Here is a 24,848-nt window from a genome sequence, read left to right as displayed (position 1 = left end):
AAGGCGGCTGCCGGCCCAGACTCCACCCGCCCCGCCCCGAACCAGCCTCCGCAGACATCTCACCGCGAGGCGGGAGGGAGACCCCGCATCCAGCCCTTCCTCGCCCTCCCCGCGCACAAACTCCAGATCCCCCGGGCTCCCGCGGGCGGGCATCCGCGGTCCAGCCAGGTCTAACCAGACCAGGTGGGGCGAGTTGCCACCTTCCGCCGTTGAGCGTCCTCCGCAAACAATAGGCTTTCGAGAGAGGGGCGGAGGCCCAAGTAGAAGAAATAGGACTTTAATGAAGACTATTTCCCTTTGGTATAAGTGAGACCCGTGAAAACATTCCAAAAAAAAAAAAAAAGGGCGGCCAGGATTGAAGTAGTTGATCATCCCTTAACAGCAAAGATATAAGAGGGCCAGCAGGGCTAGTTTCTCTGTCGTGGCCACATCTGCCGAGGCCTGTAGAAGGTACTCAGTACTTGCAGTAAGCTCCCACATCATAACACTACTTGGCCAAGCTGCTTCCTAGCCTCGCGGTAAGAGGCCCGAGTTTTCCAGTCCTAGGGTAAAATTGATTTGTCTCAGGTCTCTGTCGCTTAAAAACAAACAAAAAAAAGATAATGCTGCCAGTCCAGGTTGGGGTGAGGAAAATGCCAATAGTTGTAAAAGAGCTCGGAAAAGTCCAAGAGGTGATGCATAAATCGATTATCATCATTTTGTGCTCAAAAAAGCAGCCATGGAAAACAGACTAAGAAAGTAAATCTACAGCCCTAAAATATATGCATATAAAATAAAAAGGAGTGCAGTTGCAAATCTACAGATAGTATCTGGGGATTTTCTACTGCTTAATCTCAATGTCCTAGTTCCTGCCTCCACGAAACCCATTTGGGAGGCCCAAATTCATTCACCTCCAGCTGTCCCAGAAGCGGGAGACAGGACCAGGTTGCAGGAAGAAGGGCTACACTTTGGCTGTAGAGTATAACACGCATGCAACATGGGAGGGACGGGATTACGAAATGTATATACAGACCCCTTAAGGAAAGGGGGGCCCTCGGACTGAGGCACTGAGGGGGCCAGGAGGCACTGAGCAAGGAGGGATCTAACTACCCCCTGCCCTGGACGTGGGCTCTAGGGAAATCTCTAAGGGTTACATATCCCTCAGAGGGGACAGCTGCCACTCCTGCCTCTGTTGTCCCAACTCAAACTGGAGAGGGTGCTGAGCAAGGAGAGGACAGGGTCCCAGAAGCCGAGGTGTCAGCACCCAGTCCTTGAACGTAGGGGCCTGAGAACTCTTTGCATAAAATATCTGCAGACCTAGCAGTTGGTCAAAGGCACAAAGTTTTTAACACTGAGTAGGAGTGTTGAGAGGAGCCTGGAGTATCCTGAAGCCCAGGTGTAGACCAGACTTGGGATTCATTCCCCTTCCCCAGAAGGGTAACTGCTCCACTGGGCCTATGACCACAGGGCATTTTCCATTACAGGCATCCACCTTCTTAGGGAAGGGTGCATCACGTTGGCACAGGAAAGGCCCAGGTAAGGGAGCCACTCTGTATATTAACACTTTGGTGAGGTTTGGGGAGATGCAGAATTCTACCCCAGGCTCCCAACTCAAATCCTCTCACTCAGCTGGATACTAAATCCAATGTCCACACTACTCCCAGCTCCTCCCTAAGGCTAAGCCCACAGAACATTCGAAGTGAGGTCCTGAGAGAGGAAAGAGAGTGGAAGGGGCTGGAGGGCATCTTCTGGGAGAAAGGCTGAGAAGGATCACTGTTTCCGCTCCACAGGTTGCTGTAGACACAGTTCGCTGCCTGCAGAGATGATGGGCAAGTGATTGTCCATGTGGTAGCTAATGAGGTGACTGACACTCTCAAAGCGGTGATCCTTTGTCCGAACCTGGGAAGGTGGGAAGGAAGGTCAATTCAGGTGAAGAGTCCAGTAAGACCTCTGCACCTGGAGGTAAATTTGATCAAAGTATGCAGAGAAATATCACAATGAAACCCCTTTGTACAACTAATAAATGCTAATAAAAATGTAGGAAAAAGAAAATTACAAAAATAAATCTGCATTTAAAAAAAATGTTACAGGGGGCAGGGGGAGGGAGGAGAAATGACCCAAACATTGTATGTACATATGAATAAAAGAAAAAAAAATGATACACGTTAGCCAGGTGCTGGTGGCTCATGTCTGTAATCTTAGCTACTCAGGAGGCAGAGATCAGAAGGCTCATAGCTCAGAGCCAGCCCTGAGCAAATAGTTCACAAGACCCTATCTCAAAAAAAAAAATCACAAAAAGGGCTGGCAGAGTGGCTCAAACAGTAAGAATTTCTGTCTAGCAAGTGGGAGGCCCTGAGTTCAGACCCCAATGCCACCAAAAAGAAAAAAAAAAAAAAAGTTACAGCTTGTATTTACATACGTAATTATAAATACATATATGTATATATTTTTTTCAGTACTAGGGTTTGAATGCAGGACCTTAACACTTACCTACCACTTGAACCATACCCCTAGTCCTTTTTGCTTTATTTTTCAAATAGGGTCTTGCATTTTTTTGCCTCAACTGGCCTGGACCATGATTCTCCTATTTATACCTTCCATGTAGCTAGGATGACAAGTGCTACCATGGCCAACTTTCTATTGGTTGAGATAGAGTCTCAGCAACTTTTTGCTCAGGCTGACCTCAAAGCACCCTCGGTCCTCCTGATCTCCTCCTCCTGAGTAGCTGATATTACAGACATGAGTCACCATGCTTGACTATAATTATAAATCTATTGTATGTGCTTTAAACATAATGAAGTAAAAGAAAAAATAATTCTGATGTTTGTGATATGCTAATGTCATTTTTGTTCAAATTGCATCAGAGTTAACATACCAATAACAGAAAAAAACAAGTATACTTTTCCTTTAAACCTAAAAAAAAGGAAAAAAGAACTCTTGCCCCCAAGGTTGAGGAAGATGGAACAGTCAAAGGGCTGAGAAAAGCTGGTCACGGTGGTTCATGCCTGTAATCCCAGCTATTTGGGAGACTGAGATTGGGAGGATTGCAATTCCAGGCCAACCCAGGCAAATGGTTTGTGAGAGCCCCATCTTCAAAGTAACCAGAACAAAATGGACTGAAGGTGTGGTTCAAAGAGTAGGAAGGCCAGCTTTGCAAGCATGGAGCCCTGAGTTCAAAACTCCAGTTCCACTGAAAAAAAGAAAAAAAAAGCAGAGGAGGAGGAAAGGGGGAGGGAGTGTCTCGAGTAGAAGAATGCCTACCTGACAAGCACAAAGCCAATATCCCAATACCACACAAAAAAGGGAGCTGGGGAAGAAGATGGGAGAGGGGTAGAAAGAGATCAGCCTGATCATCATCATCTAGGCTTCTCTACAAAAAGAAGCTATTCACAGTTGTGGGAATGGGCAGGTCAGTGAGCTGGGAAAAGGTAAAGGAATATCAGCCCTTTTCCTTACTTGGAGGAACATGGCATGTGTCAGAGGAGGATACACAATACAAAAAGGTATGAGGAGGAGGCTGAGATTGCTATAGAAAAGAAACCAAGGTTGTAAGGAACTGTGGGGCAGTGCAGATAAAAGAAAGAATGCTAAGCCTAGGGTGTGGGGTAGCCCTAGTTCTTGTAAGAGGAAACATGGTGTCTAGCCTCTAACCATCTGACACTGGGCATCACTATCTTTAGAGGATGATTTCCTCATTTATCCAGAGGAGCACAGATGAGGTGGGCACCTTCTAGATCTGATGGGCTTAAGGTCTGGGATTTAAGAACTCGCCAAGAGTATAAGCAATACAGCACAGATTCAGGGATATGACAGGGGAAGCAACCCTAAGTCACTGCAGGGGGGTGCCAGGCACCTGGAAGAGCAGGGCAGGCCTATAGAGAGCTGCCAGCAGGGAAAAATCTAGAAAGAAATGAGAGAAGGAACAGGATTACACAGGAGGGCACTGTTCTTTCCTTTCTGCCATCCCTACCCACACCTCTGCACTCACCACACCCTCAGGGTCCACCAGAAGTAGGTGCTTGGGTTGTCCACTCTGCAGGCCAGTAAGCACATATTGGCCAGGTGTGGTCGTGCTCTCTCGCACCAGGAAGTCCCCATTGAGCTGGAGCAGCGCCTCAGCCTCCCTCCGGCTCAGTTTCCCATGGAACCAGGGCTCTCCCCGGAGCTGCTCAGCCATGGACATAGACTGCGGAGGTGGAGGCACCCGGAGGGCATCTTCAAAGGGTTCTAGGGGTATAGAGAGAGGGCTAGGAGAGGTAGCTGGCTTAAAACACGTCCAGAACCCAGACCCTCAGTGAAGGAGGCCAGGATAGAGATAGACATAAGTAGGAAAGAGGAAAAACTAAGTAGGAAAGTGGGGACACCAAAAAACAGGCATACTCACTCATGTCAAAGAGGTCCCGAGGTGCACTGCCATTTATGGCAGGATTGGGCGGCCCAGCCCCACCCCCTGCTTGCCGGGCCTTGTCTAGGTTCTGGACGTTGACATAGGAGGGATCATCAAAGAGTTCTCTACCTGCTAAGGAAAGGAAGGCTCTATAGTAACTCCAGCCCTGCCTCCTGCACTCCTGGTTCTGTCATCTCAGCTCCCCTTTGTACCTGGACAGGGTGGTGGAGGCAACATCTGTTTGCGGATCTCTGAGTCTCCCACAGCAGGCTGCCCTACAGGCTACAGGAATGAAAATCAGGTGAAACCAGATACCCTAAGCAGCCACTCCCATCCTGAACCCAAGCACCTCCATTCAAACAACTTACCAATGTAGCCCCCAGGTGGCTGGGGGTCTGGGCACTGGGTGGAGTGGGTCGAGCAGCCCCTGGAGCAGCTCCTTCCCGAAGTCTCATGTCTACTACCCCCCCAAGAGGGGGTTCCTTCCCCGGGAAGTCATTATAGTACTGATGATCAGGTGGCTCTTCTTCCTCCTCATCCCAAGCTGAGCCATCAAAGCCAGCCATCCTTTAAAGGGCAGGACAGAGTGAAGAGGTGGGTATAAATGTGTAGAGACTGGGAGGCCAGGGGAGAGGAAGAGAACAGTAGCCATGTATTGGGCATTTATTGTGGGTTAGAACTGAGACTAGGTGTTACAGACACAAAATCATGTCATTCTCCTGGAAACTCTGTAAGCTGGTATTCTTTCCTTCCCCAATTTTACAAATGAGGAAAATGAGGGAGGTCTAAGTTCTCACAACTAAGAGGGTGTAAAGCTCATGCCCTTGACAGCAATGCTGTCTCCCAAGAGGAATGAAAAGCACTACCTAACTGGGAGGGACTGCTCCAGAAGGGTTTAACCTCTCTGAAACCCAAAGTCCTGACTAGTCCCACTGTTTATCCCTTGAGGCCATCCTCCCAATGCAAATTTTTGATGATCTCCAAAAACAAAAGATGGAGAAGTAGGCAAAAAACAGGGATGGGCCAGAAACAAGAGGCTGGGAATTAAAAGCCCATCCAGCCAGAAAAAGAGATGCCAATGGGAGGTGTTAGAATACATTTCCACCATAGGCAAACAAGAGGCAGAACTGGCCCTGCAACAAGCAGGGCCTCAAAAGACTCTCCTCCTGATGAGCACAGGAAATGTAAAGAATAGCAGGAAGTGGGAAGCAGGGGCACACAGGTTATTTCCTTCCCTAAAACTCTTGGAGCCCAAGCGTGGGAAGAGCAAAGCTAGCATCCCAATCCCAGTCTGAAGCCCAAGAGCTACCTTATAGCCTTCCCGCTCGTTTACCTGTCATGGGGGGTGACCAGCTTGGGTGGGTTCCTGAGGTATTGTTTGAAGCGTAACTCAAAGGCCTGACCGATGGTGCTGATGACGTCCTGGGCAAGTCCTTCAGGACACTCCAGGATATGGCAGGCTGGGGGCATAGCAGAGGCTGTCAGTGAGCTGTGTGGTGGAGTTGCTGGGAGATGTGGACAGGGACTCTCAACCCTCTCAGCAGGAGCCCCTATCAGCTATGCTCAGTAAGAGCAGGGAAAGACCACCCCAGGTCTTGCTCACCTGCCTCACAAGACAACTGGACCCACCCAGTCCGCCCCACCATGACTCACCTCTCTGATTCACAGGGTCTTTGGCAACATAAGCAACATACTCGGCTGTGTCCTAGGGCAGGTAGAGCCAGAAGTTAGTTGAATTTTATAACTCCATCTTACTCCCGACCTCTAAAACTCAACTTTGCAGATGCTCGCACAGCCTAGTACCCCCATTTCTTAGCTAATATCTTTCCAATCCATAGGCCCTTATTCTCCTCCCCCACCTTCTCTCTATTCCCCAACTCACCGGGTCCCCGCCGGACGCAAATGAGATAGATTGCATGTGGTGGTTGGCAATGATCTGAGGATTAGAGCAGAGTATGGAAACGGGAAAGACAAGGGTTAGCCTCAGGACCCACATGGGTACCCCATCCCTAACCTAGAACCCTTGAGTCCCAGTCTCATTCTCTTGACTTCTTTCCCCTATCTCCCTAATTTCTTCCTTCCATACTCTCCTGCTACTCTACTCCTGAGTCCCTCTCTCTTCGTTTTCAGTCTCATAACTGAATCTCCCCTTAGCCCACCCATCAGTGTTTCTGGTCCCCCTGCTCAACCCCACCAACCTGTTTACAGTCTGCGGCCATGAGGTTGAGGCTGCTGGTGGAGACGGTGAGAGTGATTGGCATTCCAGCAAATTTCAGGTTACTCCTCCCCAGGATAGAGCTGAGTGGGCGGCTACAGGGCTGGGAAGGGCCCAGAGTCTCAGAAGCTGAGGGTTCCCAACACCAAGAAAACACATTCCTGCCTCTTGGCCTTCTCCCCACCTCCCCTGCACTTCCCTTCCCCATGTCCCACCACGTCTTCCAGTCTTCCAGCCCCTTCCCTAACTCCATCAACCACATACCTTTCTCCTTCTTGTTGCCCCCTTAGCACCCGGCACAGCCTCACAAACCAGGCTGATGGCCTCCCTGGGGAAAGAGGGGTACTCAGACCCACAGCCAGCTCTACATAGTTGGGGGAGGGGAGGGCCAAGCCAGACTCCCAGGGCACTCCAGGCTCTTTGTCATGGTGGATTGAATTAAAGGCCTTTAATATTTGATGACACTGAGAGGCCGCATCCTGCCTGATTGGGTTAAGGCCTCAATGGGTATAGCCCCACCTCTTCCCAGCTACCAAATGTCCCATTCCCTTCCCAAAGGCAGCAGCAACTTTCCTCCTACCCCCATTTTCTCCTCCAGCTCCACCCACCAGCTACTTCTACCACCTTTCCCACAACCCCCAAGGCTGGATAAGTAAGGGGGCTCCAGGCAAGAGTTGTCTCTTTTCATTCATACTTAGACATAACTTTCTCTTAATCCTCCTTACCACCCAAAGATAAGGCACCACTAGCGTGACCACCAAGTGCCCTACTTCCCTTCTCCTCCTTCCCAAGGCCTCACTAATCCTAGGACTCCCACAGTCCACATGCCTTCCCACTAACCTGGTGACCTGAGTCCGGGTATTGAAGTCAAGGGCACGCATCGACTGCAGGACTTCCACACAGCCCATGTACTGATGGGAGACAGGGAAGGAGAACAGATCAGCTGCCTCCCCCAAACCCTTCACAAAGGGCCCTAGGACTTTTCCCTATGTGGTCTCTAAGGGACGAAGTAAAGATGAAGTAGTTTTCCCACTGCCTGGGGCTAATCCCACAACATGCAAGACAACAGGGAAGGAGAGGAAAAGAAAGGACCAGCTTGGAGGAACTCATGCACGGGAGAGAATTTGAAGTGGAGTGACAGATATTGGGTGGGATGCAGTGACATCTCTGGAATAAGGGGAGGAGTCTAGAGGGGAGAATTAAGAGGCCACCCATTTCAACACTTCCTAAGAGCCTCTGATGTGATGGGCATTGTGCTAAACTGTGTGTGTGGGGGGGGGGAATTTACAAAGATGGAAGGAGAACGGGTAAACCAGGCATAAATTTTCCACAGGCTGGAATGGCAGGGGTAAGGAACTGCAGAAAAGGAAGACAGTTTTAAGAACTAGGACAATGCTACAGAGGGGCTGTTGGGGAAGAGCAGGAAGAGAAGTCCCTGAAAAGCTGAAGTGAGCAAAGAAACCGGAGGGGTCTTCGAGGGATTGGAAGGAAGGATGTTCACTCACCCGAACCAAGTAGGATACCCCAGGTCCCATGACTTTGTCGTTGGGATGCAGCCAGCCCCTCGTGGGCTTATTGACAAAGCTCCCGTGCCGGGTCCACTCCTCGCCCCCCAGCTGGCCCCCTTCCACCCGAGTCCTGCGCCCGCCGCCTCCACTCAGCTTGTTCATGTCCTGGAGGAGGGGCAGGGGGCCTGAGTCCAGCATGGCTGCCCCTGAGATCCCTTCCCCATCCTCGGTGGCCCTTCCTGGCTCCCCCTTAGGTCCCAGGCGTCCCCCAGCCGGGTTGGCCAGCTTCAGGTTGCTCATCCGGGGAAAGAAGGAGCACAGGGTAGTGGGACTATCGTCCTCAGGCAAAGGAGGCAGGATGGGCCCCAGGGATGAGGCTGATGGAGAAGGTAGCTCCTCTGGGGGGCTGGACCCGGAAGCCCCCTCCTCCAGCGATGACAGAGACTCATTCCGAAGTGGGTTGTACTTGGACTTGGGAGGCAGGAGATCCATGGCTGGGGTGAGGGGGGTTGCTGCTGCCCAGCCCGGCCCCCCTGCCAATTCAGGCAAGGGGGCCAGGCAGGGGGCATCCCCAGGCTCTTAGTCTGGTCTGACCTCTGTGGCCCAGGGATCACAGAGGTCCTGGGGAGGACGAAGGACAAGTGGCTTCTGCTCCCCCAGGTCAGGTCCAGACAGTTTCAGGCCCCATCCTCAGCCCAGACCATCGTGGAGCTTCCTCTCATGGCTGAGAAGAGAACAAGCTGGACCCAGCGCTGCCTGGCTCCTCCCCAGGGGCGGGGAACTAAGGAGAGGGACCAATCCCAAGGACAGTGCTGACTCACAGGCTCAGAGGGGCTGAGCCCCCACTGTGACCACCCCAACCTAGAACTCCTGCGGGGATAGAGCTAGTCACACCCCTTTCCTCTGCCCTATACAGACAACTAGTAATCTGAGGCAAAGGTAAATGGGGAGGGAACGGAAGGATGGAGAAATAGGAAGGAAAGGAGGGAGATAAGAGGAGCTCTGATCAATCCAAACCGGACACGGGTAGGCCAAAGGGAGCAGGAAGCCAGGGAAGAATGAGGAAGGAAATAGAGGCAGCTGGTGGTGGAAAAGGGAGGGGATCCCCTCAGCATTTCCCTTTCTGTCCAGGATGAACACTCAAACACTAGAATTCCCCCATCCTCCAGCCCAGGCCACCCCCACCACTACCATATACAGTGGGGTGGTGGCCCCAGGGAGCCTGGGCCATTAGTATGCCCTGCTACAACAGCTGTGGACTGGAGCGAGGGAAATAGGGAAGGGAAGGAAGTGGTCCCAGTGGATACAGAGCAGGGCCAAGAGGAAAGGCAAAGCCTATGAAGTAAGGGGAATAAAGTCCAGCCTGATGGTGCATCAGTGAGCTACCAGGCAAGAGCTGGAGCAAGAAGACATGTTGGGCAAGCCTTGTTCTCTATGCATGGTACCTACTAACCAAGTAGGTTAGTTCTGCCTCCTTTCCACAGGCTTAGCTAGCAAAGCAAGATGACAAAAATGAGAAAAAAGGGTCAGGGCACTAAATCTAAGGTCACCCTCCTGAAACTGCCAGATATATTCAGATCCTTTCTCTTACAGGGACTCTAAAGCTCACCAAACTGTCCCTTACACTAGTGGAGGGGTCTGGCTGGAGATGGGAAAATGAAATGGTTCCCCAAGAGAACTGAGGGCACAGGCCACAAAAGGATAGAGAGATCACAAGACAAATCTGTGTTAATAACGACAGGAGACTGGCATGCCAGAAATTGGGATGAGGTTGGATGGGAGTAACAGTCCCAAATCCATTCTTTCCACCCACAGCTTCCTGCCACAGCTCTGCTTCAGGAGCCATAGAGGAAGTGAGAAAGTGACCAAAATACAAGAAATAAAAGCTCTCTCTTCCCCAGGCTCACCTCAGAGAATTATCCTTAGGTTTACTTAGAGGATTAGAACAATCTACAGGATTAGTTTTTTAACAATACTAGCACTTAAAATGTGTATACGCCATGCTTAACTCTTTCAACTCTTGTCCCCATCCCAGGAAAGCTTTGTCACTTCATTCTCTACTCCTAAGAAAGAATTCTATCACTCCATTTACTAAGGCCTCAGCTCTCAGAATGAAGGATTCTGCTTGCAGCCTCACTCCAGACCAAAGAAACACACAGCAGGATGCCCTCTTCTTTATAGATGGCGTTCTGGGGGAGCCTGCAACATCCAGAGGCAGGGAATGACCAACAGGTGTGGACACTTGGAAGAAAATAAAGAAGTATGATTCTAAATTTGCATCTCCTACTGGAAGTCCAGGTGATTGTGTGTTGGGGGGAAAAATCTGTGTATTGCTTCTCAGCCTAGCAGGGAGGAGGCCAGAGGGGCGGGAAGTAGCAGGAAATGGCGAAAGCCTCAGGAATGTTTCCAGCAGGGAAGGCTGGGCAAATGGAGCCAGGATGAATGCCCAGACAAGAGCTCTGGTTAGGGGGGAGGGGAAAAAAATCAAAGAAGGGGGGCTAGGAGTCCCCCCAAAAAAGACATTAATCCCTACTCCTGACTCCAAATCACTGTTTTCTGGTTTTAGAAAACTCACTCCTGTTAGACCCACAAAGCACACACCAACAAACCCACAGCCCTATCAAGCCATGGACAGGTACGACCCACAGCTGTTTCTGGGGTGAAGTCGGTCCCAGGGAGAAAACTCTGGCAGTGGAGCCGGAAATCTCTTAAGCAAGTCTCTCTCCCACTCTCGTGCCAAACCCCACGTTTGGCCCTCTTCAAGTTGATCCACTCTAGGATAAGGGTAAAGGAAAAGAAAGCCGCTGCCTCTAATCTCTCACTTCCCACCTGTGGAGCACAACAGCTCAGGAAAAGTAGGTCCAAAGCCCAAGAAACATATAAAGCAGGTGCAGTGTCTGAGATAGAAGACAAGGGTTTTCAAGTGAGGACCAGCACCCCAAAGGGATAACTCTAAAGGGGCGTGGTCCCCTACGATCAGACTTCCAGGTCAAGTTTCTGGACAATCGGACATGGATTACGGAAGGGGCGGAGTCCCCAGGAGGGGTGGAGCCCCTAGACAGGCGTGGAGGCGTAACTTCAACGAAGTCGAATCCTTCTTTCAGAAGCCTTTGCTCTTTTGGAAGCTAGGATTTTGATAGAAGTTAGCGGAGAAGTGTTGCGGGAAGGAGTTTCGGAGAACTGGAACGACTAATGAAGGGTTTCTTGTAGTAGGGCTTGGAAGCATATCTGGGGGTGGAACTACAAGGAAAGCTGAGCGACACTGTGTTGTCGGGACAGTCAATCGGGGTTCGGGGAGCCCCCTGAAGTTGGGAGGTGGGACTTCCGGAGAGGGGGTCTTGGGGGCGGGACTTATAAATGAAGACCGGAAGTAGGGTCCCGGGAGAGGGGTTCCGGGGTGAAGGAGTGGGTTGCCTGAGCAGAAAAAAAGTCAAGACTCACCAGGGCTTCATGGAGTCTCCGCACCGCACCGCGGGCCGATCTGGATCCGGATCACACCACTGCCTGCTTAAACTGCTGCTCAAACTTTCTCCCTGGCCCCGGCCTCCCGGGAGAAACTTTATTACACTCACTTCCGGCCTCACTAACCCCTGACCCCCTACCTCACGGTCCCTCCTTCACCCTGCCCACTTTCCCCAGCCAGCCAATGACAGTACGCGAACAAGCACCGGAATAGTGATAGCCAATAAGGGGCCTATTTTTAATCCAAACTCGGTTTTAAGAAACGTAATAACTGCACTCCAATAAGGACCCAAGGCGAAGCAAATCTAAGCCAATCCGAGATTTCAAAATGGAATTGTCCCGCCTTAAGCTTAAGGGACCAATAAGAAGTGCAGGCGGTGTGTTTGAAAGCGAGGCCAAAGAGGGTGGGAGCGCGTGCTGCTGGGAGTTGTTTGGAGGTTGGAGGCTCGGGGCTGAGGCCCGAAGGCGGAGCGGTCATGTCGCACAAACAAATTTACTATTCAGACAAATACGACGACGAGGAATTCGAATACCGGTTAGTGTCAGCGCGGGGACCCTAGCGAGGTCGGGAGCTTTGACAAATGAGGGAACAAAAAGTTAGTAACCCGGACTTGGTGGGGGTTGGGGGAGAGAGAGCGAGAGAGCAGAATTGGCGCATGCGCGGGAGATTAACGGGATGGGGGTGAGATTAGTTGAAAGCATAAACGCATGCGCTGTGGATGAGAGGCGCTCGTAGAAAACAGTGACGTGGGATTTGGAGTGAGCCTTCTGTTGATTGTTGACCATTTTCATCTTTGGGGGGTTTCTGGATCACTCTCACAACCTTATCGGGCAAGTTAAAATTGCCTTCTGGAGCTTGCTTGTATGGGAGAAGGTGGCAGAAGCGGATCTGGAATTTTCCTGGTGTCTTTAATACTAGGGGAGTTCTGAGTTTGTTACTTATTGATGAAAAAGAAAAGGGGTGTGGTTGTCAAGCTGGTTTTTGGAAGGGAACTTCGAGGATCTGAAATAGAATAAAAAGTGGCAAAGAACACGGACGAAAGACAATATTGACCTAGTAGATGACCTTCAAATACTTGAACGATTACGGGGTGCTGACAGGTTTCAGGTTTTCCTCTAAAGTGCGAGGGTAAGACGTGGTCTCTGCTCTTCACAAACTTAAAAATCCATGGATTTTTAACTGACAGACTCCAGGAAGAACGGAGTCTGTGCTAAAGCAACATGCGGGGTGTGATGGGAGCATACAGGACTTGCAGAGGAAGAGGGAAGGTTAAGGAAAGCTTCCTAGAGTGACCACCTGAGATGACTCTTAAGAACACAGAAGTAGAAAAGAAAAAGTACCTCTGACTGACCTTGTTTAGCAGGACCTGGATAGCCATCTGCAAAGGATGGCAAAGAAGAAATCCTTGTACTGGATGCAGTGTTTTGATATGATGAGTTCTAAGTCTATAATAATTCTAGATTGGAAAATGAGGGAACACAAAGAATTCCACAGGTGTTAGCATTACACTAATCTGTACTGTAGCCAGGAGCCTGTGGCTCACGTCTGTAATCCTAGCTACTCAGGAAACAGAGATCAGAAGGATTGTGGTTCGAAGCCAGCCCGGGCAAATAGTTCCACAAGATCCTATCCCGAAAAAACCCTTCACAAAAACAGGGCTGGTGGAGTGGCTTGAGGTGAAGGCCCTGAGTTCAAGCCCCAGTACCGGGGGAAAAAAAATCTGTACTGTAATCCTTGAGACAACATCTACTTTGAAGAACATAAAATGGATATTTACTTTTCTGTGTCTCTTCACCCAGCCTAGTTAGGGTTTTGGGTACTCTGGAGAACTTAGTGTGTGTTGATAAATAATATAACCATCGTTATTCCAAAAAAAACAAAACAAAAAAACCACACACCCTTCTTGAGCCCAATTAGATTTCTTGTCCTCAGCTGTTTTCCTCCACATCCGTACTATGAATTAATGCTTGTAACATATTTGGGTGGCTAAGGAGAAATCACTAGTTTTATCCTCCATAAGATATAACTTTTAGCAGTATCATTTTGGTTTAAGAGAAGTTTCTTGGTCTTTGTATTAAAGCCACATTTTGTGTTGGGGCTTTTTAAAATGTAAGTTATTTTCAGACATTTATTTAGAATAGAATTACCTTGGTTGGGGGGAGCTCTTGTTACTGGCACTGAGGGAGCATTTAGTACATTTTCACTGAGCATGATAAAGTCTATCTGGGGTAGTTTGATTCAAGTCAGAGTAATAATCTATTTGCTGTTAACCTTTGGTTCGGAAAGCATGGATCTCCCAAATCTCATGGCACATCACTTCAGAGTTAGGAAAATGAGATTCAGAATAGTCATTTACATGTCATCCCTTTTGTTTGTTTTTGGCAGCACTGGAGTTTGAACTCAGAGCCTCATGCTTGCTAGGCAGGCATTTGTACCAGTTGAGGCACTCCACCAGCCTCACACATCATTCCCTTGTTATAACAGTTTCCCACAGCACTCCAAAACAGTCCTTTCCTCTCCACAAAATAACTTCTTCCTTCCTTACCAATGCTGTTTAAAACTCTACCTATTAACACATATGCTCTATTGGACTCCCACTGTATTGTGGGTAGTTCACCAGAAGACTGTAAGGCCTATGAAATCAACAGTACCTGGAATTTAGGTTCTCATTCATTGGAATTATTCATTAATTTGTACTTTTTAATATAACTGTGAGAATTTACATAAGTTGGATTATATTTCTAGTTGCCTTTACCCCACAGTAAGATTGTATATACTTCCTGATGTCAGAAACCAGTTTGTTTCTTTCCTTGCTTGTATTTGTATACAGGTACTTGTCAAATTTCCTACCTCCCCATGTTTCTGTTACAGGCATGTCATGTTGCCCAAGGATATAGCCAAGCTGGTCCCTAAAACTCATTTGATGTCTGAATCTGAATGGAGGAATCTTGGTGTTCAGCAAAGTCAGGGATGGGTTCATTACATGATCCACGAACCAGGTCAGTGCAATGGCTGAAAGCACCCATGTAGGCCTGCTATACCGAGGGACTGAAGGAATAAGATTGCGTAACCAAGGGCACAGCTCAAATGGTAGAACACCTGCCTAACAAGTTCGAGTTCCTGAGTTCAAACTCCAGTACTGCAACAACAACCAAAAAAAAAACAAAAAGAGAAAGAAATTGCATAACCCAACGTAACAGGAATACAAGGGAATGATTTAGTTAGTTCTTTTCCCCCACTACCTAACAAACAAATTAGAGGGACACAAAAGTAAGAGTTAAATATCTAGGAAAATCAGGCTGTTAGTTACTGAAAAACCTCCTTTAATTCTTAATTTAGTCAGGGTGCACTTTTTTTTTTAAGAACACATACACTCTGGTTATGGCTCCTGCTTTGTTTTCCATCAGAAAGCACATTGGATGTGTTCCAGGTAAGCAGAGGAAATTATATTTCTTGATAAGACACCAGACACCCAGCTGCCAGGCAAAACTAATAAAGGACACCCCAGGGCTTGTGCAAACATGGCAAAAGAGCTGATATTAACAATTCTGTACTTGGCAGACAGGCCAGACTTCTGGTTCTGCTTCTAAGGCCATATACTTTCATCTTAATTTAGTTATGAAGATTGGAGCGGGTGATAGCTGGGCGGTGGTAGTAGAATACACTATAGGTTGTGCATAGAATGATGAGAGCTTCTCTTAGATTTCACTCACTCTTTCAGAACCTCACATCTTATTGTTCCGACGGCCACTGCCCAAGAAGCCAAAGAAATGAAGCTGGAGAGCCACTTTTCAGCCTTAAGCCTTACCCAGCTGTCCTTACTTCCTAACATCTTTCTGATAGCATGATTATGTTGCTTTCTTGTTTCTCACTTTGATATTTAAAGGATGTTCAATACACTGTTTGAATGTGCTGGTAACTGCTTTACTTCTTGAGTTGAGCTGTCACCACCACGGCCCTCCCAGATGAGTGCTCTGTGTGTCAGAGCCTCAGCTAAATATGACCCCAAAAGCCACAGTGTGTACTGTATCCAGTAGAGCACACTTGGCAGATGGAGGAAGCATCTGGGAATCAGACCATGGCTGTTACAGGGATTTTGTAAACTTGCTGTTTTCTCATTTGCTACCGGGTGTTGTATGTATGGTGACTTATGGATTTATGTTTCAATGTATTGGAAACTTTCCATTTTATTCGAGAAACCTGTTCTTTGTTACAAGCTTTGATTAATTAAAGAGGAAGTTTTTATAATTCTCTGATTGTCTGAATTTTTTCCCCCACTCTCAGGGTGACTATCATATTCAATACCATGATTCTAATTATATCCCCTTGAGTTTGATGATGGAAGCTCAGCTTTTTGTAATAATGAGGTTTGTTTGAACATTCTAGTAACCAGTTTGTAATCTATTAGTTGAAGCACACTTGACTGTCAGACATCAACTAAAATGTATTTCAGTGGAAGTAGTAGCCTGAGATAGAGATTATATTGGATCAACCACATCTTATCAAAACAAATGAACTGCTTTTTATAGTCGGGTGCTACCTTTCACATAGTCCCACTATTTGAAGGGCACACAAGGGTTAACGGGGAGGGGGGCAGTCAGCCAGAGACTGCTCATGTGCTCCTATTCCTAAGACTCCTGTACAGTATGACTTATCCACTGTACCCATTGATTGGGGGTGATTTTCAGTTCTCAAATTTGGTTGAGCCTTTGAGTCATCTAAGTGGCTTTATAAGGACTGAGTCATTCATAGAGAGCTCACTTTATTGGTCTGTAGTATGGACTGAGCCTAGGGATTTCAAGCAAGTAGTTACAGGGCTAAGCTTTGAGAACAAGTGTAAACAAGCTGTTTTTGAGAACATTTCATCAAATAAGTTTACCCTCTAATAATAATATACAAGCATAAAGCCCTGAGTTCAAATCCTAGTACCACTGTCCCTTTAATAGTATTAGATAAGAAAGTTAATTCCCCCATACACTCCTTTTTCCTTATTTCCCATCCATTTATCTACCATATAATTTGTCATCCTTAGAAATGCAAATTATCGAACCAGGGTGCAGTGTGTGTGTGTAAGGGTAATAGTTCTCAAGACCCCAGATCCAAAACAATCAGAGCAAAATGCACTGCAGGTGTGGACTGCAAGCATGAAGCCCTTAATTTAAACTCCAGTCCCACCAAAAAAAAAAAAAAAAAAAAAAAAACATTAGGGCTTTCCATCCCAGATGTATCGAATTCCAAACTGAGGGTGGAGTCCAGCAATGTGTTAAGCTCTCCCAGTGTCTCTAATGTGCACTTAAGCTTGAAAACTCACAAGTAGCACATTGGAACTAAGCTGATATTTTGTTTTGGGAGAGGATCAAATATATCACCTTTATTACAATAAAGATATTGGAGCATGTGGTTTGTGTCATTGAGCAAGTGTGTGTTCTTTTAGAACGGAGGGTTTTTTAACTTGGGGGGAAAAAAGAGGGGAGGGGAAGAGCCTGAGAGTGTGGCTGAAGTGGTAAAGCACCTGGCCAGCAAGCACAAAGCCCTGAGTTCAAACCTCTCGTACCACAAAAAAAGTGGGGAAGGGGCCTATTACTTGAGGAAGAAGAGAATGGTGCAGGCCATCCCTTCACCTTTCTAAGCCTGCTCTTGACTTATAAACTGAGTGTCATATTTATTTTACATTTTGTGGAGTAAAATGTGGCCAGGTACGGTACAGCATTCCTCCAAACAATGAATGTTAAACCCTTCCTACTCAAAATGTGGTCCACAGACCAGCATCAGCATCACAGGGGAACTTGGATGGGTACGTGTGGATCTCAGTAGTCACCCAAACGCACTGAATAATTCCCCCAAAGGATTAGTACAAAAAATAAAGTCTAAGAAGCACTTTTTCTCATTTTTATTTTTTTAGCCAGGTGCTGGCAGCTCATGCCTGTAATCCTAACTACTTCGGAGGCTGAGATAGAGACGATTATCGTTCAAGGCCATCCCAAGCAAATAGTTCCCAAGACCCCATCTCCAAAATAACCAGAGCAAAATGGACTGGAGGTGTGGCTCAAGCAGTAGAGCGCCTTCTTTGCAAGTGTGAATCCCTGAGTTCAAACTCCAGGTCCACCAAAACACACCCCAAAAAGGCACTTTCAGAATAAAGGCAACTGAAATGGAAGTTAGAATGGTAGGATGGTGTGAGAATCCAAAGTAAACATAAGGCACTCTGCTTACTGTCTCCCTACAGGACCAATAATGAGAGGTGATGGAACTAAACATCACCTGTGGCAAGAAAGGGATTTTTTTGTTTTGTTTTTCCCTTGTCAAGGATGTTTACTACTTTATCATGTATACTAAAAACTCACCTATTCCAAGATCATCCTACCCCAGCAAGGCTGACAAACATTCTCCCTTCAACTTCCTTCTGCTACAAGATAAAATCCCACGTGGGCTCAGTGGCTTGGGCCTATAGATGCGGGGGTCGGGGTCGCTTGAGCCCAGTTGTTCAAGGCCAACCTAGACTCCCCAGAGCCCCATATCAGGCATGGTGTTACACATCTGTAATCCCAGCACTTGGGAGGCAGGAGAATCAGTTCAAGGCCAGTTTGAGCTGCATAGAGAACCCCAGTCACAACAAACAAAAATTAATAAAGCCAGTCTGCCAGTGGCTCAACGCCTGTACTCCTGGCTACTTGGTAGGCCGAGATAGGGAGGATCATGGTTTGAGGCCAACCAGGCAAATAGTTCAAGAGACCCACATCTCCAAGATAACCAGAGCAAAATGGACTGGGGGCATGACTCAAGCGGTAGTGTTCGCTTTGCAAGCGCAAAGTCTTGAGTCCAAAAAATATAAAAATAAAAATCCCTTCTGATAGTACTTAACAGCCCCTGATCCCCAGCCTAAAATTAGTCATAGTTAATAAAAACAGCATGTCCATACAAGAACTGGAATACAAACGGAGAGTAGAATCGTGCCTACTTTTACTTAGGGCACCAGAAAGCATCCCAAACTACTTTGAGCAACTCCGAATTACAGATTGCGTGAGGACCCAAACCTCCCAGGTCCAGCCCTCCCTAGGCTAAGTCCCGCCCCCACACTTCCGGGTGAGTGATGCCCACGTGGTGTTGCCAGTAACAACGTAGCATTACTCCCGCCTGCGGGACAAGTCTGTAAACGACAGTCGACTGCACCAATAGGACTATTGGGAAGTGTCTGAGCGACAGCGAAAATAACTAATCAAAACTAGGTAGTGTGGGTAAGGCAGGACTTTGATTACGGAAGTTGTCCCAGAGCATGAGGAAGGGAAAGACTCGGTGAAGGGGTAAAATAGGCAGGTGAGATCCTAGAAGAGGTCAGTAGCCCGAAAGCAGGTGGGGAGAGGAGATGCCGGTGTTGTAAGGGTGCAGGAGAAGGCGATTGGGTTCTGGTCGGTAGTGGAGGGAGGGAACGCATTTAAAGAGGCCATGGCCCAGGACAAGGTAGACATTTAAAGAGACAGATACTCCGAAGGGGAGAGATTTAAAGGGACACATACCCAAGATAGAACAAACTCTTGAAGACAGTTCTGCCGACAGCAGACGTGTAAAGTGATAAGTTCCAGGAAAGCAGTACGTTTTAAGAAAACTAAAACTAAGACATTTATAGGATCATGAATTGGGATTTGAGAACACGTTTATTAAGAAGGCAGGAATAGAGCAGTTGCTTGTCAAGAATGCGGTTAGAGAAGACCAAGAGTCTTCCTCTAAGGAGGAACGTGCACTCCTGCCCTCCTCTATTATCGTTTCTGGCTTCTCCAGGTTTCCTCCACCCGGAGCCTATATGGCCTCCAGCGCCCTGTAGACCTGGCGGTCCCCCAGTGCTTACGGCCCCTATTTGGGGGTCTGGGTGGCTACTGGAGAGCCTTGCGGAGGGGCAGAGAAGGCAGAACCATGGCATCTAGGGCCTCTGAACGTCCCCCGGGGCGCAGCGTGACGGCGGGCATCATCATTGTTGGAGATGAGATCCTCAAGGTGTGTCTGGGACAGAAGAGGGGGAGGGCGTGGCGTTCTCCTGTGGTTAAAGGCTTGCTCCATCCTGTTGAGGGAGGTGCAACAGGGTGGGAGCCCTCTTGCCTGCCGCATTGGAGTCCCGGAGTGAGTCCAACATACTGAAAGAAAACTGACCCTCATTCTTTCAAGAAAGACCTGTAGCAAGGTGCTTAAAATTTGCCAAGCAGTATGATAGAGGGCAGAGGGGCTACACAACAAGGATAAGGAATCCCAGCAAGTAGAGGAGATACAGGTGCATGTATTTAAGAATTACATCCAACCTATTTGGATATGATCCAAGGCACTGGAAAAGTGGCTATGTGAGCTAGAAGGAAAGTACTGAAGAGACGAATCCCTCTGAATGATCAGGGGTGTTACTAGAGGACATGGCAAGCATCAGATTTGTAATAGCAATATTGATCCATAGTTTTTGAGTGTTTACTAGAGCCTGGCAGTGTGTTTATCACATCACATGTGTCATTTTGCAAATTTTCACATCAATTCTATGAAGTTGGCCCTTTTATAATCTTAATTCATATCGAGAGGTTGAGAAACTTACTCAACGTTTACACAACTGGAGGTGGAATTCCAACCTGATTTTTCCCTTACTCTAGAACACAAACTTTTTTTTTTTTTTTTTTTTTTTTGGTGGTGGTAGTGGTGGTGGTACTGGGGTTTTAACTCAGTGCCTCAGACTTGCTAGGCAGATGCTCTACCACTTGAGCTACTCTGCCAGCCCTTTTTTGGGTTGGGTATTTTTTCAAGGTAGGGTTTCGAACTATTTTCCCCAAGCTGAACTTGAACCACAATCCTCCTGATCTCTGCCTCCTGAGTAGCTAAGATCACACTGGCACCCAGCCAGATTACAAACTTTTAACCACTAACCCCTTTGTAGAGAAGAAGGAGGTGGGGCTAGAAAAGCAGAAAGGAGACATCTCAGACAGCTTCAAATGCTTGCAAAGGAATTTGAACTTTATTCTATATACAACTGGAAACAACAAATGGCTTTTGAGTCCAAGAGTGATGCAATCACAGTGACACACTAGAAAGGTTATTCGGAAGATACACAGAGCAAAGTATAGTGGCTGGAGGCTGGAAGCCTGGCCAGGAGGCTGTCACCATTGTCCAGGTGAAAGGTGCTGAGGACCTGTTTAGTGGCAGTGGGGATAGAAAAGAGAGCAGGGAAATGGGGAAACATTTCAGAAGTAGAGTTGACAAGATGAGGGTCTGACTGGCTATGGACAGTGTCTGGGGTACCACTGCACAAAGTGACAACAGCCAAGGAAATAGTGAAGCTCCCAGTAAGCACTTGGAACCAGGGGCCTAAAACTGACAGGGTTGGTGAGGAAGTAGACAAGTTGTCCACACAGAATTGATAACTGAGTCCATAAACATAGGTGAGGTCAGGGTCAAAGTTCAGCAAAGGCGGCCCAAGGTGAATCACCTCATCCCCAACTCCATGTGGATTTTCTCACTCGTACCAGGCTCCTCTGCAGCCTGATGCGGTGTCTGCCAAAGAGCAGAGCACCCGTATCAGGCAAGTGCAGCTATCTTACTCCTATGCCATTCATCCCCACAGCACTGACAGTCTCATCCTCCCCCCAATCCCAGGGACATACTCAGGACACAAACACCTACTTTCTGTGCCGGACATTGCGCTCTCTGGGAGTCCAGGTTTGCCGAGTCTCTATTGTACCTGATGAGGTAACCACCATTGCAGCTGAGGTCACCTCTTTCTCCAACCGCTTCACCCACGTCCTCACTGCAGGGGGCATCGGCCCCACTCATGATGATGTCACTTTTGAGGCAGTGGCACAGGCCTTTGGGGAGGAGCTCAAGCCACACCCTGAGCTGCAAGCAGCCATCAAAACCCTAGGAGGGGAGGGCTGGGAGAAACTGTCGCTGGTGCCCTCCTCTGCCCGCCTGCATTACGGTATAGATCCTCGCACTGGCTGCCCCTTCAGATTCCCATTGGTCTCCGTCCGAAACGTCTACCTCTTCCCAGGCATTCCGGAGCTGCTGCGGCGGGTGCTAGAGGGGCTGAAGGGGCTGTTCCAAAATACAGCTGTGCAGTTCCACTCAAAGGAGCTGTATGTGGCTGCTGCCGAGACCTCTATCGCCCCCATCCTAGCTGAGACCCAGACCCACTTTGGGCATAGGCTTGGCCTGGGTTCCTACCCTGACTGGGGCAGCAACTACTATCAGGTGAAGCTGACTCTAGACTCTGAGGAAGAAGAGCCCTTGGAGGAATGTCTGGCCTACCTGACAGCCCGTCTGCCCGAGGGATCACTGGTCCCCTACACGCCTAATGCTGTGGAACAGGCCGGTGAGGCTGTATACAAACTTGCTGAATCAGGTAGGAGTCTCCTCAGGAAGGTGAAGCTCATACCAGATTAGTAGTGCCACTCTGCATCTGGTAATCAGGGCCTATACGGGGCATCCCACAAATCCAGGAAAGGGTAGAAGATAGCTACTATTGATTCTTCATTCTTCCAATAAATAGCGATTGAATACCTACCTTCACCAGCACTGTGCTAGGTGTTGGGGAGATAGCTCAGCAGGACACATGGATGCCCTGCTGTTATGGACCAAGGGTTTAACAAGAAGGGTAGACATTACAGTAGGTGATCATGCATGAGATACAAGTATAAAGGCTCCACAGCAAGGAGATCAGTCTTGATCTGGAGTCAGAGAAGCCTTCTCTGCTCAGGTGACAAAAGCGGAGTGATAAGGAGAATTTGGTTAGAAAAGGTGGTGGGCAAAAGCAAACAGATAAAAGAAGGCCTGGATAGAAGTAGCTTGGGATTTCAGAGAATAGAAGGATGCCAGAGCACCCCACACTCCCACCCTCAGTGTCTGCACCACAGGAAAGACACTGAGGCCAAAGTAACGTGAGATGTGGCTGAATGGCAGGCAGGGGGCAGACTGTGGGTCCAGTAGGCAGCGTGAGAGAGTTTGGACTTAATTCTAGGAACACTGGGAAGATATTGAAGGGTTTTAATAGGGCAACATAGCCTCTTTAACAACCATATATCTATCTGATGCCTTATTCCCTGTCTGCATGGCAGGGTCTTCTCTGGGAAAAAAGGTAACAAGCGCCCTTCAGACCATTGAGACTGCCTTAGATCGGTACCACCTCAACCAGCTCTGTGTGGGCTTCAACGGGGGTAAGGACTGTACAGCCCTCCTGCACCTCTTCTATGCAGCTGTGCAGAGGTAAGCCTGTCCCTGGGAGGCACAGCCCCTGAGACACCTACTCTGTCCTATTCTCCAGCTCCCCATTTCAGAAAGGGAGATGGGGTACATAGGTAAAGTTTGGGAAGGAGGTAGTCATGTGACCTCTCAGTTCCACTCCCCTACCATATCTATTGAGCATATTACACATGCCTGTCCCTGGGTCTGGATGTGTAGGCCACCATCTCTATAACAGAAAGATCTCAGTGCTATTGGGAAGGTGTGATTTACCAGAAATCCCTAACAGCCTGGTGTGGTGGCAGTGTCAGCACTCAGAAAATTGAGGTGGGAGGATCACCTGAGCCTAGGAATTGGAAGCCAGCCTGGGCAACACAGTGAGACTCAACCTCCAAAAAAATTTCCTACAAGAAATAAGGATACTCAGGTTTGAGAGGTGAGAGATCAGGGTTGGCTTCTCAGAGGAATTGAGTTTTCTAATGAAAAAGACAAAGGAAGGAGAGAAGGGGAGGGTGTTCATTCCAGCGACCAAAGAGAATAGTGAGCTCTCTGGAGAGCCATTTCCTTGTCTGTGCTGGCAAGCCTATGGATTCTCCCCCCTCCTCAGGAAATTTCCTGATGTTCCAAAACCTCTCCAGATCCTGTATATTCGCAGCATCTCTCCTTTCCCTGAGCTGGAACAGTTTCTACAAGACACCATCAAGAGGTACAAGGGCCTAGAGATTTGGGCTCCAAGAGAGGCTTGGCAGGACCCACTCTGACCTTCAATTCTGTTCCTTTCTAAGGTATAATCTGCAGGTGTTGGAGGCTGAGGGTGACATGAAGCAGGCCCTGAGTGAATTGCAGGCACAGCACCCCCAACTGGAGGCTGTCCTGATGGGCACCCGACGGACCGACCCCTACTCTTGTAGCCTCTGCCCTTTCAGTCCCACTGACCCCAGCTGGCCTTCCTTCATGCGCATCAACCCACTGCTGGTAATGGGATGAAGATTTATTGTCTTAGGTCTCCTGTGCCCTATCAATCATTACACCCTGGCTCCTTGGGTGGAGCCTGAGGCTTGGACAAAGGGGCCCCATCTTCCAAGGGAGGCAATACTATTTGTTCATTCATCCTTTTGGCCAATATTTACTGAGCACTCACTCAATGGCAGGCATTATGCTTTCTATTGTGGACAAAACAGTGACTCGGATCTGTGCTGCCCAATATGATAGCCACTAGCAATTTATTCATAGTTAAATTATAATTAAAATGAGACACAAAATTATATACTTTCAAAAGATGAAATTTATGACACGTGAATTATATCTCAGTTTCTTTTAATTAAATGCAATTAAAAATTAAGTTCATCAGTTGCATTAGCCACATTTCAAATAACCTACATATTAGCACAGATGAAGAATTTCCATCATCACAGAAAGTTCTACCTGACAGCACTGGCTTAGACACATGGTCCTTCCCTTAGGAGCTTATACTCATAAGTGAAGGATGGCTGGGGAATGGAGAGGAGCAGAAGGTTAAAGGCCTTTTCTGTCTTACTGCTTAGCCTGCACAGAGCAAGATACATCAGAGAACCAGATAGCCAGCCTCCCTAGGATAGCAAGAGTAGGTATGGGAAAGAGTATTTGCAACTATTTTATGATTCTGATCTCCCAGGACTGGACCTACAGAAACATCTGGGACTTTCTGCGTCAGCTGTTTGTCCCATACTGTATCCTATATGATCGAGGGTAAGACTGTTAGGGGAGTAGAATGGGTGTGGGAAGGGTGTGAGGGTGCTGGATAGGGAGAGCCACCAGGAGAGCCTGCCCACCATGCATTTGCCTTCTGTTTCACCACTCCAGCTATACATCACTGGGGAGTCAGGAGAACACAGTGCAGAATCCGGCCCTGAAGTGCCTGAGTCCAGGAGGGCACCTTACCTACCGTCCTGCATACCTACTTGAGAATGAAGAGGAGGAGCGGAACTCCCGCACATGACCTTGCACAGGGGAAGAAGGGAAGGCGGCCGGCCTGGGGTGTAACCTGTCAATAAACCATGCCTCTCACTGTGACTGTTGCTTTAGCTGTGCCTTCCTGCTCCAGGGGATAGGAGAGGC

At 48.1% G+C, this 24,848-nt stretch overlaps 3 protein-coding genes across 8 annotated transcripts; 2 read left to right on the top strand and 1 right to left on the bottom strand.

Annotated features, from left to right (window-relative positions):
- Positions 1-261: 261 nt before the first annotated feature.
- On the bottom strand, positions 262-11,693 carry Shc1 (SHC adaptor protein 1). Of its 3 annotated transcripts, none has more exons than XM_074047965.1 (13): positions 11,531-11,693; positions 8,087-8,813; positions 7,422-7,492; positions 6,846-6,909; positions 6,565-6,684; positions 6,249-6,302; positions 6,020-6,071; positions 5,700-5,826; positions 4,735-4,933; positions 4,579-4,648; positions 4,364-4,498; positions 3,968-4,206; positions 262-1,878 (listed from the first exon to the last, which is right to left on the bottom strand). In XM_074047965.1, exons 2-13 carry the CDS (start codon positions 8,579-8,581, stop codon positions 1,750-1,752), a joined length of 1,755 nt encoding a protein of 584 aa, XP_073904066.1. In that variant the 5' UTR covers positions 8,582-8,813; positions 11,531-11,693; the 3' UTR covers positions 262-1,749. The 3 variants fall into 3 exon arrangements, with proteins under 3 accessions (XP_073904066.1, XP_073904067.1, XP_073904068.1); XM_074047966.1 differs by having other exon boundaries at positions 4,364-4,495; XM_074047967.1 differs by having other exon boundaries at positions 8,087-8,254; positions 11,531-11,691.
- A 243-nt stretch (positions 11,694-11,936) lies between these two features.
- Positions 11,937-15,800, top strand: Cks1b (CDC28 protein kinase regulatory subunit 1B). Its single transcript, XM_020166121.2, has 3 exons — positions 11,937-12,086; positions 14,424-14,551; positions 15,274-15,800. The coding sequence occupies exons 1-3, from the start codon at positions 12,028-12,030 to the stop codon at positions 15,324-15,326; spliced, it is 240 nt and encodes a 79-aa protein (XP_020021710.1). The 5' UTR covers positions 11,937-12,027; the 3' UTR covers positions 15,327-15,800.
- A 2,994-nt stretch (positions 15,801-18,794) lies between these two features.
- Positions 18,795-24,803, top strand: Flad1 (flavin adenine dinucleotide synthetase 1). 4 transcript variants are annotated; one of them, XM_074047954.1, is made up of 8 exons: positions 18,795-18,866; positions 19,329-19,541; positions 21,171-21,885; positions 22,628-22,775; positions 23,359-23,457; positions 23,537-23,726; positions 24,406-24,479; positions 24,594-24,803. In XM_074047954.1, the coding sequence occupies exons 2-8, from the start codon at positions 19,461-19,463 to the stop codon at positions 24,727-24,729; spliced, it is 1,443 nt and encodes a 480-aa protein (XP_073904055.1). In that variant the 5' UTR covers positions 18,795-18,866; positions 19,329-19,460; the 3' UTR covers positions 24,730-24,803. The 4 variants fall into 4 exon arrangements, with proteins under 4 accessions (XP_073904055.1, XP_020021790.1, XP_020021794.1 ...); XM_020166201.2 differs by having other exon boundaries at positions 21,171-21,915; XM_020166202.2 differs by having other exon boundaries at positions 18,809-18,883; positions 21,171-21,915.
- Positions 24,804-24,848: the final 45 nt, after the last annotated feature.

Source organism: Castor canadensis, chromosome 11 (assembly GCF_047511655.1).
Source record: "Castor canadensis chromosome 11, mCasCan1.hap1v2, whole genome shotgun sequence".
NCBI classification, from domain to species: domain Eukaryota; kingdom Metazoa; phylum Chordata; class Mammalia; order Rodentia; family Castoridae; genus Castor; species Castor canadensis.
The sequence above is the reverse complement of the archived record's forward strand: the minus strand, read 5'-3'. Positions and strand labels throughout refer to the sequence as shown.

Bases quoted from the DNA above. Each gene is read 5' to 3' on its own strand.
- Shc1 (XM_074047965.1), bottom strand. From the start codon at position 8,581: ATGGATCTCCTGCCTCCCAAGTCCAAGTACAACCCACTTCGGAATGAG. The intron at 5,827-6,019 runs GTGAGTCATGGT...CTATGCCCCCAG, and splicing joins AGACCCTGTGAATCAGAGAG to CCTGCCATATCCTGGAGTGT. The intron at 4,649-4,734 runs GTAAGTTGTTTG...TCATTCCTGTAG, and splicing joins GCCACCTGGGGGCTACATTG to CCTGTAGGGCAGCCTGCTGT.
- Flad1 (XM_020166201.2), top strand. From the start codon at position 19,461: ATGGCATCTAGGGCCTCTGAACGTCCCCCGGGGCGCAGCGTGACGGCG. The intron at 19,542-21,170 runs GTGTGTCTGGGA...CCCCAATCCCAG, and splicing joins TTGGAGATGAGATCCTCAAG to GGACATACTCAGGACACAAA. The intron at 24,480-24,593 runs GTAAGACTGTTA...TCACCACTCCAG, and splicing joins TGTATCCTATATGATCGAGG to CTATACATCACTGGGGAGTC.
- Cks1b (XM_020166121.2), top strand. From the start codon at position 12,028: ATGTCGCACAAACAAATTTACTATTCAGACAAATACGACGACGAGGAA. The intron at 12,087-14,423 runs GTTAGTGTCAGC...TTTCTGTTACAG, and splicing joins GACGAGGAATTCGAATACCG to GCATGTCATGTTGCCCAAGG. The intron at 14,552-15,273 runs GTCAGTGCAATG...TCACTCTTTCAG, and splicing joins TTACATGATCCACGAACCAG to AACCTCACATCTTATTGTTC.